The sequence below is a fragment of the Heterodontus francisci genome, chromosome 7 (assembly GCF_036365525.1).
Source record: "Heterodontus francisci isolate sHetFra1 chromosome 7, sHetFra1.hap1, whole genome shotgun sequence".
Taxonomy (NCBI): Eukaryota; Metazoa; Chordata; class Chondrichthyes; order Heterodontiformes; family Heterodontidae; genus Heterodontus; species Heterodontus francisci.
The window spans coordinates 123,980,219-123,999,573 of NC_090377.1; the positions used below are offsets into that span (position 1 = coordinate 123,980,219).

Here is a 19,355-nt window from a genome sequence, read left to right on the forward strand (position 1 = left end):
TTTTTGAAACAACTGAATTAAGCCGTTTCAGAGGGCAGTTAAGAGTCAAGCACACTGCTGTGAGTCTGGAGTCACATATGGGCCAGATCAGGTAAGGATGGCAGATTTCCTTCCCTAAAGGACGTTAGTGAACCAACTGGGTTTTTATGACAATCCAGTAGTTTCATGGTCACCAATGCTGATTTGAACTCATGTCTCTGGGTTACTAGTTCAGAAACATAGCCACTGTGAAATCCTATCTCCTCACAATTCTGGAGCTCAGGGCCTAGTCTGTTGAAAGTATGGCCACTAAAGCTGGAGTGAAGGCGTTTGAGGATGTGCAAGAGGCCTGAATTGGAGGAGCACATAGTTCTTGGATAGTTGTAGGGTTGGAGGAGAGTACAGAGGTAAAGAATGTTGAGGACAGTGGGACATTATTAGAAATAATTTAGTTGTGCAGATTGGTTAAGAGACCTGTTTGCCTGATCTGACTCTCCTGTGCAAACCACATGTGCCTCTTACGTTCCAGTAAAAGATGCCCGTTGCCACGCGTGACATTCTCTCTTTTAACAGATGCGCCTTGTTCTGATATGCTGGGAATGCTCTCCGGACTCATCCCCGACTCACAGATCACGGCCTCCTCCACACGGGACTACCACTGGTCATCAGGGAGTGCCCGGCTCGTCGCCAGCCGATCCGGCTGGTACCCACGGCAGCCTCACCCGCCGCCTGGCACGGAATGGCTCCAGGTGGCCCTGCCCATCCCGAAGACCATCAGTGCCATCATCATCCAGGGGGCGCGAGGAGCATCGGTGGTGGATGGCGGGACGGGAGGGGAGAACAAGGCTTTCGTGCGGAAGTTTAAATTGGCTTACAGCATGAATGGAGTCAACTGGACATTTGTGAAGGAGTCAGGAGGATCGCGGCACAAGGTACAGCCCACATGGTTTCTTCCGTTTTTTGCAAGGTATTTGTGCCCGGTAAGGTTAACCGTTGTGTATAATGGCACCACAAGTTCCAGCCAGAATGGCAATGAGTGAGTCGCTCCCCTGTCAGTCACGCCTGGAGCTCGCGCTGCTGTACGTGTCTGGGATTGGTTTTACGCACATAGCTTATGTAACTATCCTCCACTTACTGCATTTTGCTGGAGAAATAATCCTACTTTTATCAGGCGACTTTGCTGTAGTTTGGGTTGTGAGTTCTGTAGATCATAGAAGCTCTGTTTATATAGACCCTGTTTGCTGGAAAATAGACTCTTGTAAGTCCTGCCATAAGTCCCATCCTCCCTCAAACTCATTGGCTGACAGAGTGCTGTCAGTACTCACTCCCAAAAAAATAATTGCAATCATGTTCTTTGCTCTCTTAAAGTGCTAACAGACTGGGGATGGGGGTGGGGATGGAGGGTAGGGCTGGGAGAGGGAAGGCCAGGGGAAGGGGAGCTAGTCCCATAGATTCCAGTATCTGACACGACTGCATGTTCTAATGTGCAAGTCTTCTAAACGTTGAGTTTTGGTGGGCTTTTATGCTGCTGGCATTGTCACAGCTAAGTACCTCTACTGAGGCCCCACACACTTACCACATTTAGCTAGCTTTTTCCCATCTGGACTGTTGAGTCCTGCCAGGTTAAATTCATTAAATTAATTTTAAATAATTTGAGCATTAAGTGAAGAAGCGACTTGGAATCTTAACCTGAGTGGCCTTACTTCTTTCTAAAAATTAAAATCGTATGATTGGTCTTGTAACCTGTGTGCAGCAAGAGGGGACGGTGACAGCAACCCTTGGAATCTCACAAGAGTGGCTTCGAGGTGCTGCATCTGGACAAGGTGCTGATAAGAGCACAAAAATGGGAACTCTGCTTTCAGAAGGATATCAAGGCCTTAGAGAGGACGTGGAGGAGACTTACCAGAATGGAACCAGGGCTGAGAGACTTCAGTTATGTGGAGAGACGAGAGAAGCTGGGTTTGTTCTCCTTAGAGCAGAGAAGGTTAAGGGGAAATTTAATGGAGGTGTTCAAAATCATGAAGAAATTTGATTCAGTCAATAAGAATAAACTGTTTTAACAGGCGGAAGAGTCAGTAACCAGAGGACACACAGATTTAAAGTATTGGCAAAAGAACCAGTGGGGAGATGAGTTTTCCAAACAGTGAGTTTCTATGATCTGGAATGCATTCCCTGAAAGGGCGGTGGAAGCAGATTCAATAATAACTTTCAAAAGGGAATTGGATAAATGTTTGAAGGGGAAAGATTTGCAGGGCTATGGGGAAAGGGCAGGCGGAGTGGGATTAATTGGATAGCTCTTTCAAAGCGTCAACATAGGCAGGATGGGCCGACTGGCCCCATTCTGCTATATCTCTATTCTATGATTGGAACAAGAAGTTTCTGGGACAAGAAGGATACAGCCAAGGGAGAAGTAGAGAGAAAATCAAACAGGAGGGAACTATATAATCTTCAATTTAAAAGAAAAATGTTTTTCATTATCAGAGATTGAGGAAAAAAGCCGAGTAGTGCTCGTCTGACTCTTGCTAATTAATAATTTATTGAATTTGTTTTCAGTTGACTTAATTTCTAACTTCTAGCTAAGGGCCACGTGGCAAATACAATATACAGAGCAGTTTGTAATATTTACAGCTTCTCTGTATGCCAGAAACAAAGAAAGAAAAGAAAGAATGACTTGCATTTCTATAGCGCCTATCACAACCTCAGGATGTCCCAAAGAGCTTTACAGCCAATGAAGTACTTTTGAAGTGTAGTCACTGTTATAATGTGGGCGACTTGGCAGCCAATTTGTGCACAGCAAGCTCCCACAAACAGCATTGTGGTAATGAGCAGATAATCCATTTTTTATTGACGTTGGCTGAGGGATAGAGGATGGCCAGAACACCAGGGAGAACTCCCCACTTCTGAGCAGACTTGTTCCTGTCTGACACTCCAGTGACAGACTTAGGGTAGTGTCGAAGGTGTCATCTTTCGCCCCGTCTGCCCTCTCGGGTGCACTTTAAAAGATTCCGTGGCACCATTTGGGGGACTTCTCCCTGGGTCTTGGCTAATATTTATCGCTAAAACAGTTTATGCGACCATTTATTTCACTGCTGTTCGTGGGAGCTTCCTGTGTGCAAATTGGCTGCCGTGCTTCTTGCATTACAACAGTATTTACACTTCACAAAAGCGCTTCATGGGTTGTAAAATGCATTGGGACATCCAATGATCGTGAAAAGTGCTATAGAAATGCAGGTCTTTCTTTCGTTACAGCCCAAGGCTTTTTTTTACCTATTGTCCTGTATAATAGAATAGGGGAGTCAGTTTGCAGCGTCTCCTGTGTTGTATGGATACCCGGGGTGGTTCTTTGGTCAATTTTCGTTTAACTGTCTCTCTTCCTCTTCTCAGATGTTTGAAGGGAACATGAACTACGACACTCCTGAGATCCGGCGGTTTGATCCTGTGCCGGCGCGGTTTGTCCGAGTATATCCAGAGAGATGGTCTCCTGCTGGAATCGGGATGCGCTTTGAGCTGCAGGGGTGTGATTTGATGGGTAGGTGCATTCCGAAAAGTAAGTAAGTAAGTGTGTGTGTGTCTGTGCATTGTGTGTTGTGTGTGTGTGTCTTGTGTGTGTTTGTTGTGTGTTGTCCGCACGAGCATGCGTGTGTGAGTGCATCTGTGTGTGTCTGTGTGTGTGTGTGAGTGTTTGTGTCTGTGTGTGTGTGTCTGTGTGTGTGTGTGTGTGTGTGTGTGTGTGTGTGAGTGTTTGTGTCTGTGTGTGTGTGTGTGTGTGTGTCTGCATTTTCTGCCACTTTCTGCCACAACAGGGCAACAGATAGTGGTAATTGCCTGCCAAAGTGGCACTGCCATGATCAGTGGCCTCATGTTCAACTGCAAATTACATTTCGCAACTTTGACAGATTTCAACTGTGTAAGGTCTCAATCGATATCAGTCACGCATGCACAAAATCTTACTGACATTCATGTACTCTGACTCATTCATAGTCTCAATTATACTCCATCTCACCCACTCAGATTAATATTCTCTCGTACACAATCTAGTTTTCTTACACACAATCTTACTCACACTACAGTATTCAAACTGACCATCATATTCATTATAGTGCTCACACTTACACACAATTGCATGCACCTTCAGACTCACACACGCAGAATCTCACTCACTCGCTCACAAAAGTATTCACACTCACACACAATCTCACTTACTGACCAGCGAGTTCTCTCTCATACTTGTGCACACTCTTTCTTTTAAACTAGTGTTGCTTTCCCAGTCACTCAGTCTTGTTTTTATGTTCCCGCAGCCTCACTCTCTTACAACCTTGAGAGGAATAATAATATGGTGCACAGAAAATGCTAGGAGTATTCAGCAGGCCCTGCAGCTTCTGTGGCACCGGACTGCTGAGTGTTTTCAGCATCTTCTGTCTATTTTTCAGATTTCCAGAATCTGCGTTATTTTTCTTTTTGTAACAACAACAACTTGCATTTATATAGCAGCTTTAATGTAGTGAAATGCCCTCAGGTGTTTCACAGGAGTGTTATTGAACAAAGTTTGACACTAAGCCACACAAGAAGATTTTAGAACAGGTGGCCAAATGCTTGGTCAAAGAGGTAGATGGTAAGGAACGTCCTTAAAGGAGAAGAAAGAGGTCGAGAAATTGTTGTTTCTGGTTTACTTGTGGGCGTCTCCACATGTGATACCACACACACACGTATGCAATAGTTTGGCCGGATTCATGCCAAGTAATCTTGTGAAAAATGCTTTAAAAATGTTTAATGATCCTCAAGAAATAACCCAGATGAGAGATTTATTTTTGTTAAATGTAAAAAGACTCCTCAAAGGAATAGTGTGAAATTATTCTCTTGATAGTTTGAAATATGGCAGAGGGATGAACTCAACGAGCAAGAGTGTGCCTCAGACTCTGTAATTTGTGTTTGCAGTTCAACCTACTGCCTTATGAATTGGTAATTGTCATTTTAAAAAAAAGGCAGTTTACGCCTCGGGCTACTCACCAGATGTTTGGGCGTGGGGAAGTACTTACTAAAACCACATCTCAAATACCCGGCCTCTAAGTTCCCAGTGCAGGAAGTCGTCAAGCGAAAGGATCTGTTCCTAATCAGCCACTGAGGGGTGGAGTTAGTTACCCCACAAACAAGCTGTTTTCACCATTACCCACCCCCCCCCCCCTTCCTGCAATCACCACCCTTCCCTCCCCTCAGGCCGGTTTTCCCATCGCGCAGCCTGTAAAGTGGGATATTGAAGGGGCACCATGACCGAGCTGGCTTCCTTGCAAGGACACAGTGCTGGAGCAGCTGCCAGGGCAGTTTGTTTATCCCTGCACGCGGATGTGAATGCGACAGCACATGGAATGTGGGTCTGCCTTGTGGTCTCGTTCAATTAGCCTTCAGCGTGAATGCCCAAGCCATCTGCTCATGATTACGGTGCCCAACAGTATCTGAGGTCGAATGGGAGGCTCCCAATAATAGCTCTTCAGATCTTGCAGTAATTTCCACCACCCACCATCACCCCCCCCCCACCCCGCAGCTTTCATCTCTTCCCTTCTTGTTTTTATTTATTTTTGCCCTCTCTCATTAGTTCACATCTGCTGGCTCCTCTTCTCTCCTCTCCTCTCCTTCCCCCTCCCCCACCTTCCTTCCCCACCACTCCATAATCAACATTCCTGCAATAATCAGTAAAGGACAGGGTTACAGCATCCTCCATGTTTGGCAGTAATACTAAGTAGGAGGGTGACTATCTGTGTGGTAGAACCAATCAAGCTGGCTTTTTTTCTTGTCCTCTCTAATCAAGACTGGACCTAAACTGAGTCACTCTGCTCTTCTCTGAAGTATAGAGGCACTGGAGAAAGTGTGAAAACAGATTTACAAGGATGTTACCAAAACTCAGAGGGTATTGTCAATATGAAAGACTGAACAGGCTGATGCTCTTTTCTCTAGAAAAGAGAAGGCTGAGGGGTGACCTGAGAGAGATCTTTAAAATTATGAAAGGGTTCGATAGGGTAGACATGGAGGAGATGTTTTCACTTATGGGGCAGACCAAAGCTATATCAGATCATGACTAATAAATTCAATAAAGAATTCAAGAGAAACATCTTTACTCAGACACTGGTGTGAATGCTTTCACATGGAGTAGTTGAGGTGAATGGCATTGGTGCATTTGACGGGAAGCCAGATAAGTACATGAGGGGGAAGGAATAAAAGGATTTGTTGATCGGAGGAGATGAAGAGGGGTAGGTGGAGGCTCCTGTGGAGCATTAACACCCACATGGCCTGTTTCTGACCTGTAAATGCTGTGTAATTTTTCTCTTTAACTCCCACAGAGTTTATTACTAACACTACAACTGTAAGGCAACATGTAACACACTCCCCTCTGCTGCACTCAACTACCTTGTCTCTTTATTTCTACCTTGTGCTGATCAGGGTAAGAAGTTGCAGGAGTTTACCCCCATGCTATTTAAAGGAAGACTTGCATTTATGTAGTCTTTCACAACAGCAGGACATCCCAAAACCCTTTACAGACAGCAAAGTAATTTTTGAAGTCAAGTCGGTGTTGTAATTTAGTGGAACCTGTGACTGATTGTCCAGTTGACGTGAGTGGCAATGACCTTTAACCCTTTGTTAGCACAATACTCAAATTCACAGTCAAATGGACAGTGAATTTGAGTTAAAGCTGTAAGTTCCACCATAACTTTTGGGAATTTAACAAACCAACCAGCCACTGGAAAGAGCAAGACTCCTAATCTTATTGAATAATTTTTTTTAAATGAATCAGTCAGTTTGGACAATGACTGTTTACTATTGATGATGCTTAGTTTAGAACCTGGACTCCAGCAGTGGGATGTGGAACAGCACTTTGGTCAAATATGGGAACTTAATTGATGTCAACAGGTTTACAGCCTGTTGGATAAAGAACCATTCTCTGTGTTTCTTTTATGTGTTTCTATCATAGAAATACGTTGCATTATTCGAGGGCCTTTCACAACTTCAGGACATCCTAAATTGCTTCACAGCTGATGAAGTACTTTATGAAGTGTGGCCATGGTTTAATGTAAGAAATGCAGCAGCCCATTCGTGCAGAGCAAGCTCTCACAAACAGCAATGAGATAATGACCAGGTAATCAGTTTTAGTGATGCTTAGTGAGGGGTGAGTATTGGCCAGGGTCACCATATAGTGGCATGGGATCTTTCACATCCACCTGAGAAGGTTGACTCATGCCTCAGTTATTGTCTCACCTGAAAGATGGCAACTCCAAAATTGCAGTACTCCCTCAGTACTACATTGAAGTGTCAGCTGGATTCAGGCAGCTCGCACAGTCCTTTGTGTTTTCTCTCTCACTACTTTATTAGGAAGTGTAACGTGTGTTACTGAACTGAGATCAATTGGATCAGATAGTTTGGGAAACTGGCAGGAGATTGTTTTTTAGCAGTGATTTAATGCAAAGCTTCTGAGGCATTTTAAAAAGCTATTGTGATCGAGAAATGATTTGTTGCAGACGACTTTTGAATGTGTGCCAAGTTGGACCAAGAAAGAAAGAGATTCATTCATATTTATAATAACTGTGTTCCAATACGAAACAGTAGATATTATCCAGAATACTGGTCTTTTTATTCTGTCTTGCCTTCATGTCTTGAAGTTGAGACACAGGCCAGGCATCGTTATTTTAAAATATATGTTCCGATGTTTTACAGGGCTGATTGTGTTCTAAATTGGTCACAGATTTTGGTGTGTGTGGAATAATTGTCTTCTTATAAATATCTATTTTCATAAGTTGCAAATTTGCTTGGAGCAGAATTGTACTAATTTCACTCAGTTGCAAAGTGAAGATAATTTGTCAACCTGTCGGGAAATAGTTTGTTAAGTAATTAATTATAAGATCCAAGCAAACTTTATATAACATGCATTCGCAGAAAGGTTAATCAAAATGTGAAATCCCAGTCTGAGTCGGCAGCCATTGATGCATTGAAGTATATAGTCCTCCAATGACGTAACCTCCTCCAATCCTACAACCCTCTGAATTCTCCGTGTTCCTCCAATTCTGGCCTCTTGCATACCTCCCACTTCATTTGTCCCACCACTGACAGTCATGCCTTCAATTGCCTAGGCCCCAAGCTCTGGAATTCCCTCCCTAAGCCTCTCCTCTTTTCTACATCTCTCTCCTCCTTTAAGATGCTCCTTAAAACCTACCTCCTTGATCAAGCTTTTGGTCACCTGAGGTAACATCTCCTTATGTGGCTCCATGTCAAATTTTGTCTGATAACACTCCTATGAAATGACTTGGGATGTTTTACTACATTAAAGGTGCTATATAAATGCAAGTTGATATTGAATTGCTTTAGTTCCTCTCTTCCGACCGTTCACTGCACCCCAAATCCATGCCTTTCCATTCTTCAGCAAAAGCAATTTACTGGATGTGAATTACTTTGAGATGAATTGGGGACATGATGAGCCTCCATATAACTGCAAATTCTAACCGTCTCTAGCCCTTTGTTCATTATAGCAAATCTTTTTAACCTTCTGCACTCCATTGCATGTCCTCAATACGAGGTGACTTACCAGGTTTAGTACACTGCAAAGTGATATAACATTAAATCGCCAATTGCTTATGTGACCTCACTAGAACTACTTTATTTCTCCAGCAACCACCACTTCAGCTGCAACCGTTGTGTCCACACAGTGGGTTGGAGAGAATGCCACAGATGCCCCATGTGTCAATGAGGACGACCCTGCCTGCGCAGTCAGCCCTCATATTCCTGGTAGGTTCAGTGGCATGTGAGCATTGCAACAATTAAATGATTGCTGCTTTTCATTTGTTACAAAACTATTGATCTTCAACTATTCTCAGAAGATGCCAGGAAAAAAGAGAGAAGGAAAATGAGGGGCTGGATTTTGTGTGGCTCCCTGAAGTGGGGGGCACGGAGTATCGAGACGGGTGGCAGGGAGGCGACAGGGTGGAGGGCCTGTCGCCTCCCCGTCGCCAAGCGACCTTCCTGGGGGCGGGATAGGCCAACAATAGCCTTCCCGCCCAGAGGCCAATTGATGCCCCAACGGCCAATTAAGGACATCGTGTGTCGCTGCTGGGATCTTACCAATGGTGGGGGTGTCTCCACCATGCCTTGCAACAACCCCTGTGGGCTTGGAGGGGGGGGGGTCCCTCCTTCGTGAACAACTTTACCCCTCAGGACCACCCTCCCAGTGGACTGCACGACCACACCACCACCACCACCCCCCACCCCCACCCCCCATTGCCAGGGCCTTCTAGACTGGTCCAGTTGACTCCAGGGTTCCAGCATCGAGCCTGGGTCTGAGGCCACTGCAGTACCAGCAGTGACCATTGCTCCAGGTGTCGTTGCCGATACTGCTGAGCTGTCAGCCCATTGATTGGTGAGCAGCTCATGGAGGTGGGATTCTAGTCCCTACGGTGAACCTGGCTTGTGATTGTTTGATTTAAAAAGACCAGAGGATTGCTCTGGGATTGGGAGGGTGGTGGTGTGAAAAGGGAGAGGCAGGGTCCTCCCTGCCTTTTGGCCCAGCACCGAGAGCCTTGCCTCCTACCCAAAATCCAGCCTGAGGAGTGTGATCCGCTCCGAGTTAAATTCATTATTGTTGTTCTTGCTGCAGTCTACAGAAACAGATTTTTGTCAAACACCAATCCAGGGAAAGAAACAGTGCCCTAATTAATCCAGAGAAACAATGGGTCAATAACCCAACTAATCCAGAGAATCACTGACCAATAATCCAGCAAAACAGTGGACCAATAACCTAGAGAAACTCTGGCCCATTAACCCAACCATCCCAGAGAAAATCCTGGCCAATATAGAAACCCTGAGCCGATAATTTATAGAAAAAATGACATATAATCCAGAAACATTGGCCAATAATCTAGAGAAACACTGGCCAATAATCATGATAAACACTGGCCAATAATCCAGAGAAGCACTGGCCAATAATCCTGATAAACACTGGCCAATAACCCAACCAAGCCAAAGAAATACTGGCCCAGTAGCTCAGCAAACCCAGATAGCCATTGGGCCAGTAATCCAGCAAGTCCAGAGAAACACTGGTTCAATAATATCACCAATCTCAAAAAAACTAGGCTAAAGATCCAGAGAAACTTTCACCTATAATTCTGTCAACACCGAGAAACACTGACTCAATAATCCAATTGAGAGAATCACGAACCAAACGCTTCATTTACTTTAGATCTTGAATAACTCGAGTGGTCTCATGCCAGATATGAGTAAGTAAACTTCATTGTTTGCATTGGTACCTAGACTTCAGCTGACGGCACATGGCTAGCTAACCAGAACCATTAAATAAATAAAAGCCAGGGCTGTGATTTCTGACCAATGGACAGAAAAAAATCTCGGTTGCCAATGCCACATCCAAAAACACAGCTTTGAAGTTCGTCAAAACTGAACATAATGTGCACACACAAAAGTGAATTAGTGAGACTTATATAGCTTGTGGAATTAAATAAATAACTCAGATGTGGTCAAGTATCGACAGTCAAGTGCTGTAAATGTAAGTTGTATCCTCCTGAGGTATTCTGGTATGCACAATAATAAATGTACTTGCCCGGAGTGTAAAGGAGACGTAAGTGTTTCCATTACCCTGTTCTTAAGTAGTGCATTTTTCCAGAGATTGATGGCACTACTTCCTCTCTAACACAGGAAGTTGTGAGGTGCAGGGGGGGCCAAGGGGTCATTTTTAACCTTCCCACCCCCTCCCCATGTCAGATGGGAGAGGATCTAGTGGGCAGGGGTGGGGGGTGAGTTAAATCGATAAATTAACTGCAGAGAGGGGGGGCAGTTTCTGTAGATTGTGGCAGAAGATTTGCTCGGGGGACAGGGAGATGTAACCCTGCTCCTCCTGGGCCACAAACAGTGCTGGAAAAGCAACTCCCTGCGATAATCAGACCTGCCGGAGCAGCCTCCCTTCCCGCAATCTCTCCCTCCCTCCTCACTGCTGCAGACCCCAAACCACCTCAAGTGTCAACCAAGTGACCCGCTGTGGAGAGGCGAGTCAGTAACTTTAATATTTAAAGGGGGTTCCGTGCCTCAGATTTTGGCAGCCGTTTGAATTTAATGTCTGAGAAAACCAGCAGCTGAAGGAAGTCAGGAGCTGATGGATCCAGCAGGGAAGTGCTTTTCCAGCACTGCTTGTGGGTCAGGAGGAGCAGGACCGTTTCCAGTGCCTCCCCCTCCCCCCGCAGTGACCCCACTCCGGCCACCCCACCCCAAGCAAATCTTCTGCCACAATCTTCAACCCCTCCTGGGCTGTTCAGCACCCCCATGATTTATAGCACCCCCCCCTGTGATCTTTAGGGTGGCACAGTGGCGCAGTGGTTAGCACCGCAGCCTCACAGCTCCAGGGACCCAGGTTCGATTCCGGGTACTGCCTGTGTGGAGTTTGCAAGTTCTCCCTGTGTCTGTGTGGGTTTTCTCCGGGTGCTCCGGTTTCCTCCCACAAGCCAAAAGACTTGCAGGTTGATAGGTAAATTGGCCATTATAAATTGTCACTAGTGTAGGTAGGTGGTAGGGAAATATAGGGACAGGTGGGGATGTTTGGTAGGAATATGGGATTAGTGTAGGATTAGTATAAATGGGTGGTTGATGTTCGGCACAGACTTGGTGGGCCGAAGGGCCTGTTTCTGTGCTGTATCTCTAATCTAATCTAATCTTCAGGCCCCTCCGTGATCTTCAGAACCCTCTGTGACATTCAGAACTGCGCACCCCCCATGATCTTCAGCTCCCCCTCCACGTCTTCTCAGACCTGCCCTGCAACAATGAAACGTACCCCACCCCCCCCACCCCCCCGCCTCCGGCATTGATCTACAGATGCTCAGAGTGATTTTCAAACCCCCAGCCTCCCTCCCCACAATTTCTCTCTCTCCCTCCCTACTCACTGCCACACTTCGAGCTCCCATCCCCTCCCCTACCACGCCCAATCCTCAGACATTGCTGGAGTCCATTCTCCAGGTTCCCTGACTGCGGCTCTTCTCCCACAGGTTTTCCCACCTGGCCGTTGGCCAATCTGGCAGTCTGGCCGTCTGCTGGGCGGAAAACAGACTGAGAAAATATTAATTAGGTGCTGCCGTTAAATTTGTCAAAACATCCACACTCACGTAATTATCAGGATCAGGGTCTATTAGGGCCACCTAAATGTCTGTTAGATGCCTTTACAAATGTTGGGATGCCTTAAAAGAAAAGATGAGTGCCTGTGGAACTCTAGCCAGTCTGAATCTCTTCCCTTAGTGATGGAGAGCAGGAAGGAATGGAAAACTTTGGGAGTAATGTGGGCGTGGATCAGTTTGTTAATTAGAAAAAAAGTACAAAACAGGGTGTGGGGTCTTGCACATTATTCCTGCATGGTGGCACATCCTCATCATCCTCAGTGTGAATATTTGTCTGTCTTGGCTTATCCTTATTGATTATCAGAACAGAGCTCTCCTCAGCGGGTGTGAAGAGACAGTCTGTTGGCTTGACTCATTTCTTTCTCCTTCGAGACTTCTTATTTTCCTCTGTACTAACTCCATCTCTCGCTACTTTCTCATCTTGTTGCTGACTAGATGAGGCCCTCCCCAACTCAAGATCACTCAGGTTCAGCACCTCTTTCCTCCATACTTGCCTTTCCTATCCCTGTTTCCATGGTGACAACAGGAGGCACTGAGCTTTTGCAAGGTTTCTCTCTCTCTCACATTCCGTGAGTATTACTTCTCGAATTCTATTTCACACCTTTCTTGTCTCCCCTCTTGCACCCTTTTTTTCTGCTGATCATTTTTTTCGCTTTCACTTTTCCCCCCTCTTGTACGAATGACAAGAAAGTATTTTATTGACTTACACGCAATGCATAAGCATGGGCACTGTGTGTTTTAATCAGACCTGTATGCAAGACTTCGGGTAATAAATGCTTGATCACCTGTTGCATATTTAAGGTCAAACCTTAAAGGTTGCTGGAAAAACATTTGCAAACGTAAGAAGGCATTGCACAAAATATAGCTATAAAGAAAAATTTAGATTGACTGAACAGATGCATTTAAATTTGGACAAATGAATCCACCTGAGACCAGAACTTCTTTTAAAGAGTTAGCCTTGCCACAAAGCTCCCTTTTAAAAGACCTCTCATTGCAGAGCCTGGTTCTTTATTATTGGGCGGCACAGTGGTGCAGTGGTGAGCACCGCAGCCTCACAACTCCAGTGACCTGGGTTCAGTTCTGGGTACTGTCTGTGTGGCGTTTGCAAGTTCTCCCTGTGACCGCGTGGGTTTCCGCCGGGTGCTCCGGTTTCCTCCCACAGCCAAAGACTTGCAGGTTGATAGGTAAATTGGCCATTATAAATTGCCCCTAGTATAGGTAGGGGGATGGTGGGGATGTGGTAGTAATATGGGATTAATGTAGGATTAGTATAAATGGGTGGTTGATGGTTGGCACAGACTCGGTGGGCCGAAGGGCCTGTTTCAGTGCTGTATCTCTAAAAAAAAATTAGGGCTCTTCACTTGAAGGTTTGACCTTAAGATATTTCCCAAACATCATTGAAATGAGCCACAAAACCTGACAAAAGGCAGTAGTTTATTCTTTCCAATTTAGGAATTAATCTCAAAGCCACCAGAAGCTAATTGATGGGGAAGAGAATGGTTGATAGACTGTTGTTTTGTATTTTGAGATGTGCTTGCAAGTTTTCTCTCTTTGCTAATTGTAAGGGTGCTAATTTAATGATCTTGGGCCACCTCAATCCAGGGGTGCCCCCAAGCCATAACCACCTTGAATTTAACACTCTCGCTCAAAAGAAGCCATAAAGGTTTGAGGGGGTGTGAAAATATTGCCATTGGGGACGCTTTTCTGAGGCTGAGCTAAGATGCATTGTTGGAGTAGAGTAGAGGGAACTTTACTCTCCAGTTGGCTGCATTCGACCTGACCTAGGAGTGCTTCAAACAGACACTGGGTGTACAGAATGGAAAAAGTGTTCTAATTACCCGGTGCTAACATTACATAGAATTACACAGAATGTACATGACTGAAACAGGCGATTCACCCAACTGGTGTTTATACTCCACATGAACCTCCTCCCAGCCTACTTCATCTCACCCAATGAGCTTAACCTTCATTCCTTTCTCCCTCATGTGTTTATCTAGCTTCCCCTTAAATACATTTATGCTATTTGCCTCCTGTAGTTCTATATTCTGCCTTGTTCCTCTCAGTAGATAGCAAGAGGGTGTTAATGTGGCACTAAAACAGTGGGATGAGTCTGATCAAGCTCTTCTGGTGGGCTGTATTGGTATCCTGGTTACCGATAACGTTGACTGCCATCGACGCCTCACTTGTCCAGCAGTGCTGTGAGGGAAGGGTTGGTATCTTAAAGAGAAGCAGGGCAGAAAGAAAGTGGATGAATGAACGAATATGTTTCTTGATCAGAAATTTATTTCCGGCTTCATAGAAATCAACTCCAGCATCGAAGGCTTCAATTGCAGTTTTTGGGACTCGCGAGACAATGAGATCTGTGGATGGTCACATGACCCTTCAGCCATGTCCAGGTGGATGGTCCATTCTGGGAGCTCTAAGTCCGAAGATGTAGGACTGAACCAGGACCACAACGCAGGTATGTTGACGTAAAATAGCATTAAATGGAGGTGCCAGTCATCTTCACCTGGAGTTCTACTCTTGCTCCCCGACGCAGCGCTTTTCGCTAGTTTCTACTTGTGTTCAGTTTTATGTACATAATTGATCTTGGACAACAGTTCAACCAGTGCCTGTCGCCCTCTGACCTCACCTAGGTTGACGTTCTTGAAATGTGACTGATGTGGCTTTTCTGCTGATGCTTGGGGTGGAGTGGGGGTGGGGGGGGGGGGGCGTTCACCACAGCTGAGCTTAATTCTGTTCTCATCTGACCTTCAATCTTGTACATCATCCCTGGAAAGAGAACAAGAATGAGAAGTCTATCGGAATTGTCTCCTTCCAATCCCAGACGGACAGATGCCAATCTTAGAGCTCCTACTATGACTCAGCCACAGACTTACAGATTGAATCTAAGACGGAGAATTGTTTCCAAATCCCTCTGTGACCTTTCTCCTCCATATCTCTGTAACCTCTTCCAAACCTCTGAAACCTTTGCACTGTTAAACATCCTCGCTTTTCATCACTCCACCATTGGCGGTGATGCCTTCACCTGTCTGGGCCCTAAACTCTTGAATTCCCTCCCTAAACCTCACCACCTCTCTCTCCTCCTTCAAGACACTACATAAAATCTACCTCTTTGACCAAGTTTTTGGCCATCTGCCCTAATATCTCTCTACATGGCTTAGTGTCAAATTTCATTTGATAATGCTCCTGTGAAGCACCATGGGATATTTTTCACAATGTTGAAGGTGCTATATAAATGCAAGTGATTGTTGAATCTGGGAACTTTAGCAATTAAAAAAAAAAATCTGAATGTTACTTCCCCTTTAAGAGACAATTATGAGATGGATATAGAAGACGGCACTCTCAGCAATATTCCACATAGTAAGTTTTCCATCTTAAGAGCTTGCTATCTGGGGAAAGCTGTCAAGGAAAGGTCAGGCATCCTTTGCAGAGGGAGCGAGAATAGCGATGGAAAATCAGACGACCAGAAACTCCTGGGGCTGCTGTTACATATCGGTTCATGGCTTGCGGATATTTCAGTCCTGATACTGAGTGGATGAGCAGCCTCCCAGGGAGCAGGAGAGGACGAAACTAAATACAGAATTTAAAAAAATATATATGCAAAGAGCATAAAATGAGTTATCACTCGAAGGAGGATGTACAAATAGTGTTGCCAACACTGCAGGATTGCCCTGGAGTCTCAAGGGATTGTGAGATTCCATTACAATGCTGTGAGCAACACAGGGGAAAAATCATAGGGACATTAAAAAAAATTGTGCGTTTTAAAAAAATTTTGACTACTTTTCTTTACTAGTTACAACCACATTGCAGATGGGAAAAGGCTGTTTGACTGGCAGTCAGAAAGCATCCAATTGGGCATTAACGACGCTATTTGCTTTCCGATTGACTGGGAAGGCGGGTGCCCATGAAGATAGATGTGTTGGGTGACCAATTGCAGGAGTGTAAGAGTGGGAGGTCATGTGATGAAGCCTCCAGGAATATGTCCAATCAGAGTTGGCAAGCCTACAAACAAATGGAGCTGGATTTTTGTTCTGGGGTCGGGAACCTGACATCCGGAGCATTTCAGGGTCCAGACTTCATGCTTCAGCAGCGTCGCACTTGTGACACGATCTTGGAATGCAAATGCTCGAATTGGGCAGGAGGTGGGAGCTGCCTGCCTGGGGCCAGTGGCAATGGTAGGTGACTGCCATGCTGGGGGATGCCGCTGGCTTGCTGTGGAGAGCGGACAGCTCATGAAAGAACCAGGACGGTAACATGGACAGAAGGTGACCATGGAGACCGGGTGGAGGGACAGCGTCGACCCGGCACTAGTTGGCCCCTCAAATTTACTTCCATCATACTTTATAATGAAGTTTATTTGGCTGTGTGGCAATCCTGACAGCTCTGCACTAATGTCTGGTCGGGATTGCCGAAGTCTGAATTGAAAACTCGCTCCCCTCTGTCCTGACATTGAAAATCGCGGACTGTCCCAGAGGCGTCGGGTTCCGGAAACTACCTCCCGGACCGCGATTTTCAAATCGCGTCTGCTGCGGTTCCTGACACTGTAGCTCTTTGAAAATCCAGCCCATGGTTAATCTCGTTTGCCTTACGATGGATTGACATAAAATATCTCTGTGTTTCAGGAGATTTAAGGGGGCAGGGAGAGAAATGAGCCAAGTGACATTGGTGGAACTAGTTATAAGAGTGAGTCTCCGTCTCAGGAACCCTTTCTATTTCTCCTTTTTCAGATAAAAGGAATTACTTGCACATTGAAGCCACTAAGATGGTTGATGGACAGCATGCCAGGTTGCTTAGTCCCATCGTGCCACCCATTAACAGCCACCGTTGCATGGTGTTCTGGTACCAGATGCGAGGTGCCAACGTTGGCACCCTACGGGTGCTGCTGAGGAAGAGGACAAATGATGTTATGCTGTGGTCTCTAAGGGGAGGTCAGGGGGACAAGTGGAAAGAGGGAAGGATCATCCTACCAGGATACAACATTGACTATCAGGTAACATACCACCTACGCTGCAGCGACAGAACAACAGCAATTCCTTTCTGCCTTGATGGTGAGCGTTCCTCTTTCTCTGACTCTCCATTTTCCTTCGACCCCTTGTTCCTAGGTCATCATTGAAGGCATCGCAGGAAGTGGTGGTAGTGGAGATCTCGCGATTGATGATATCGCCATCGCGTCACATGTGTCACTTGACCAATGCATCCGTAAGTACCACACTCCCTCCATCAGCAGGGAATTGCTTCTGCAGAATGTTACCTGTTAACTTTAGGCCGATATCAACACGGGAAGTAGGAATGGAAAGAGCAGGACAGGAGAGCCCGAAAAAATGTTGCAAGATCGGACGAGTAAAGGTCTAAGCTAATTCATCGAGAAAATCCTCTGCTTGTTTATGCATGAACTAACACGTACTTCTTCAGGCTCCCTATCCTTGGCTCATTAGTACCTCTCTTCTGAAGTTATTCCCAGGAGGTCTGCATGTGTGGCCTGCTCTAACCAGGGGAAGCCTGCCCCATTGCAACCTGTAGTGATGCTGGCAGTGCAGCATTCCCTCAGTACTGTCCCTTTGGCAGTGCAGCACTCCCTCAGTACTGCCCCTCTAGCAGTGCAGCACTGCCTCAGTACTGCCCCTCTGGCAGTGCAGCACTCCCTCATGTTCAGCGTTGGGATAGAATTAGGATAGGATGGTGTTTGGGCAAAGGAAGACAGAGAAATGTGGCATAGTTGGCGCAGTAGCTAATGTGGTCGACCAGAAAGAAGGGACATTAGGTCCATGCAGGCCAGAGAATGGATAGCAGGATCGAGGAACAGGAACTTCAGGTAGAAGAAAGAATGACCTCAGGACATCCCAAGGGGTTTTATAGCCAATGAAGTACTTCTAAAGTGTAGTCATTGTTGCATTGTAAGGAACACAGCAGCCCATTGATGCACATCAAGCTCCCAGAAACAGCAATGAGATAAAGACCAGACAACCTTTTTAAATGATTTTGATTGAGGGATAAATATTGGCCAGGAAACCAGGGAAAACACCCTCATTCTCCGAAATAATTCTATGGGAGCATTTACATTCACCTGAGAGAGCAGATGGTGCCTCAGTTTAATGTTTCAACTGAAAGATGACACCACAGATAGTGCAGCACTCCCTCAGTACTGACCTTCCGACAGTGGAGCACTCCCTCAGTTCTGTCCCTTTGACAATGGAGCACTCCCTCAGTACTGCCCCTTTGACAGTGCAGCACTCCCTCAGTTCTGTCCCTTTGACAGTGCAGCACTCCCTCAGTACTGACCCTCTGAAAGTGCAGCACTCCTTCAATACTAACCCTCTGACAATGCAGCATTCCCTCAGTGCTGACACTCCGACAGTGCAACATTCCATCAGTACTGACCCTCTGACAGTGCAGCACTCCCTCAGTACTGACCCTTTGTTGGTGCAGCACACCCTCAGTACTGACCCTCTGACAGTGCAGCACACCCTCAGTACTGACCCTCTGACACTGCAGCACTCCCTCAGTACTGACCCTCCAACAGTGCAGTACTCCCTCAGTACTGATCCTCCGACAGTGCAGCACTCCCTCAGTACTGACCCTTTGTTGGTGCAGCACACCCTCAGTACTGACCCTCTGACACTGCAGCACTCCCTCAGTACTGACCCTCCAACAGTGCAGTATTCCCTCAGTACTGACCCTCTGATAGTGCAGCACTCCCTCAGTACTGACCTTCCGACACTGCGGCACTCCCTCAGTACTACAATGCAAGTGCCAGCCTAGATTTTGTGCTTTGTTCTTTCTGCTTTTGCAGCAGCTGTAAAGACACCAAATGAATATGGCTGCTTAACATTAACCTTTTTGACCAAGCTGTCCTAATATCTCCTAATTGGATTGGTTTCAAATTTTACCTGGTTATGCTCCTGTGACGCACCTTGGGATGTTTTGCTGTGTTAAAGGTGCTATGTAAATGTAAGGTATTGTTATGTGATCCAAAGAGACAAGACTATAATAAAGTGTTGCCATGTATTCAGAGAGTTAACAGTTGGTCTATTTTATTTGCAGAACCCATCAGTGCCTTTCCTGGGATCCACGCTAGTGATACACCAACAGGTGAGTTCCCTGTACTATACTGAAGGCTGTTAAACATCTATAATTAGTCAGACAAATGGGCAGTTTGAGATAGGTAACTATATGGAAATGTGTGGGTTAATGCAAGGGGATTTTCTTCCATCACTGAAGGTTCTCACT

The 19,355-nt window shown here is 45.7% G+C and overlaps 1 protein-coding gene across 3 annotated transcripts in view; it reads left to right on the forward strand.

Annotated features, from left to right (window-relative positions):
* Positions 1–19,355, forward strand: part of LOC137372302 (neuropilin-2-like) — a 112,322-nt gene that overhangs the window by 64,760 nt on the left and 28,207 nt on the right. For all 3 annotated transcript variants that reach the window (XM_068036106.1, XM_068036105.1, XM_068036104.1), the window contains exons 9-15: positions 553–911; positions 3,364–3,508; positions 8,629–8,745; positions 14,425–14,586; positions 16,856–17,118; positions 17,231–17,327; positions 19,170–19,217. In XM_068036106.1, coding sequence (XP_067892207.1) covers positions 553–911; positions 3,364–3,508; positions 8,629–8,745; positions 14,425–14,586; positions 16,856–17,118; positions 17,231–17,327; positions 19,170–19,217 — 1,191 coding nt within the window. The remainder of the gene's footprint in view (positions 1–552; positions 912–3,363; positions 3,509–8,628; positions 8,746–14,424; positions 14,587–16,855; positions 17,119–17,230; positions 17,328–19,169; positions 19,218–19,355) is intronic.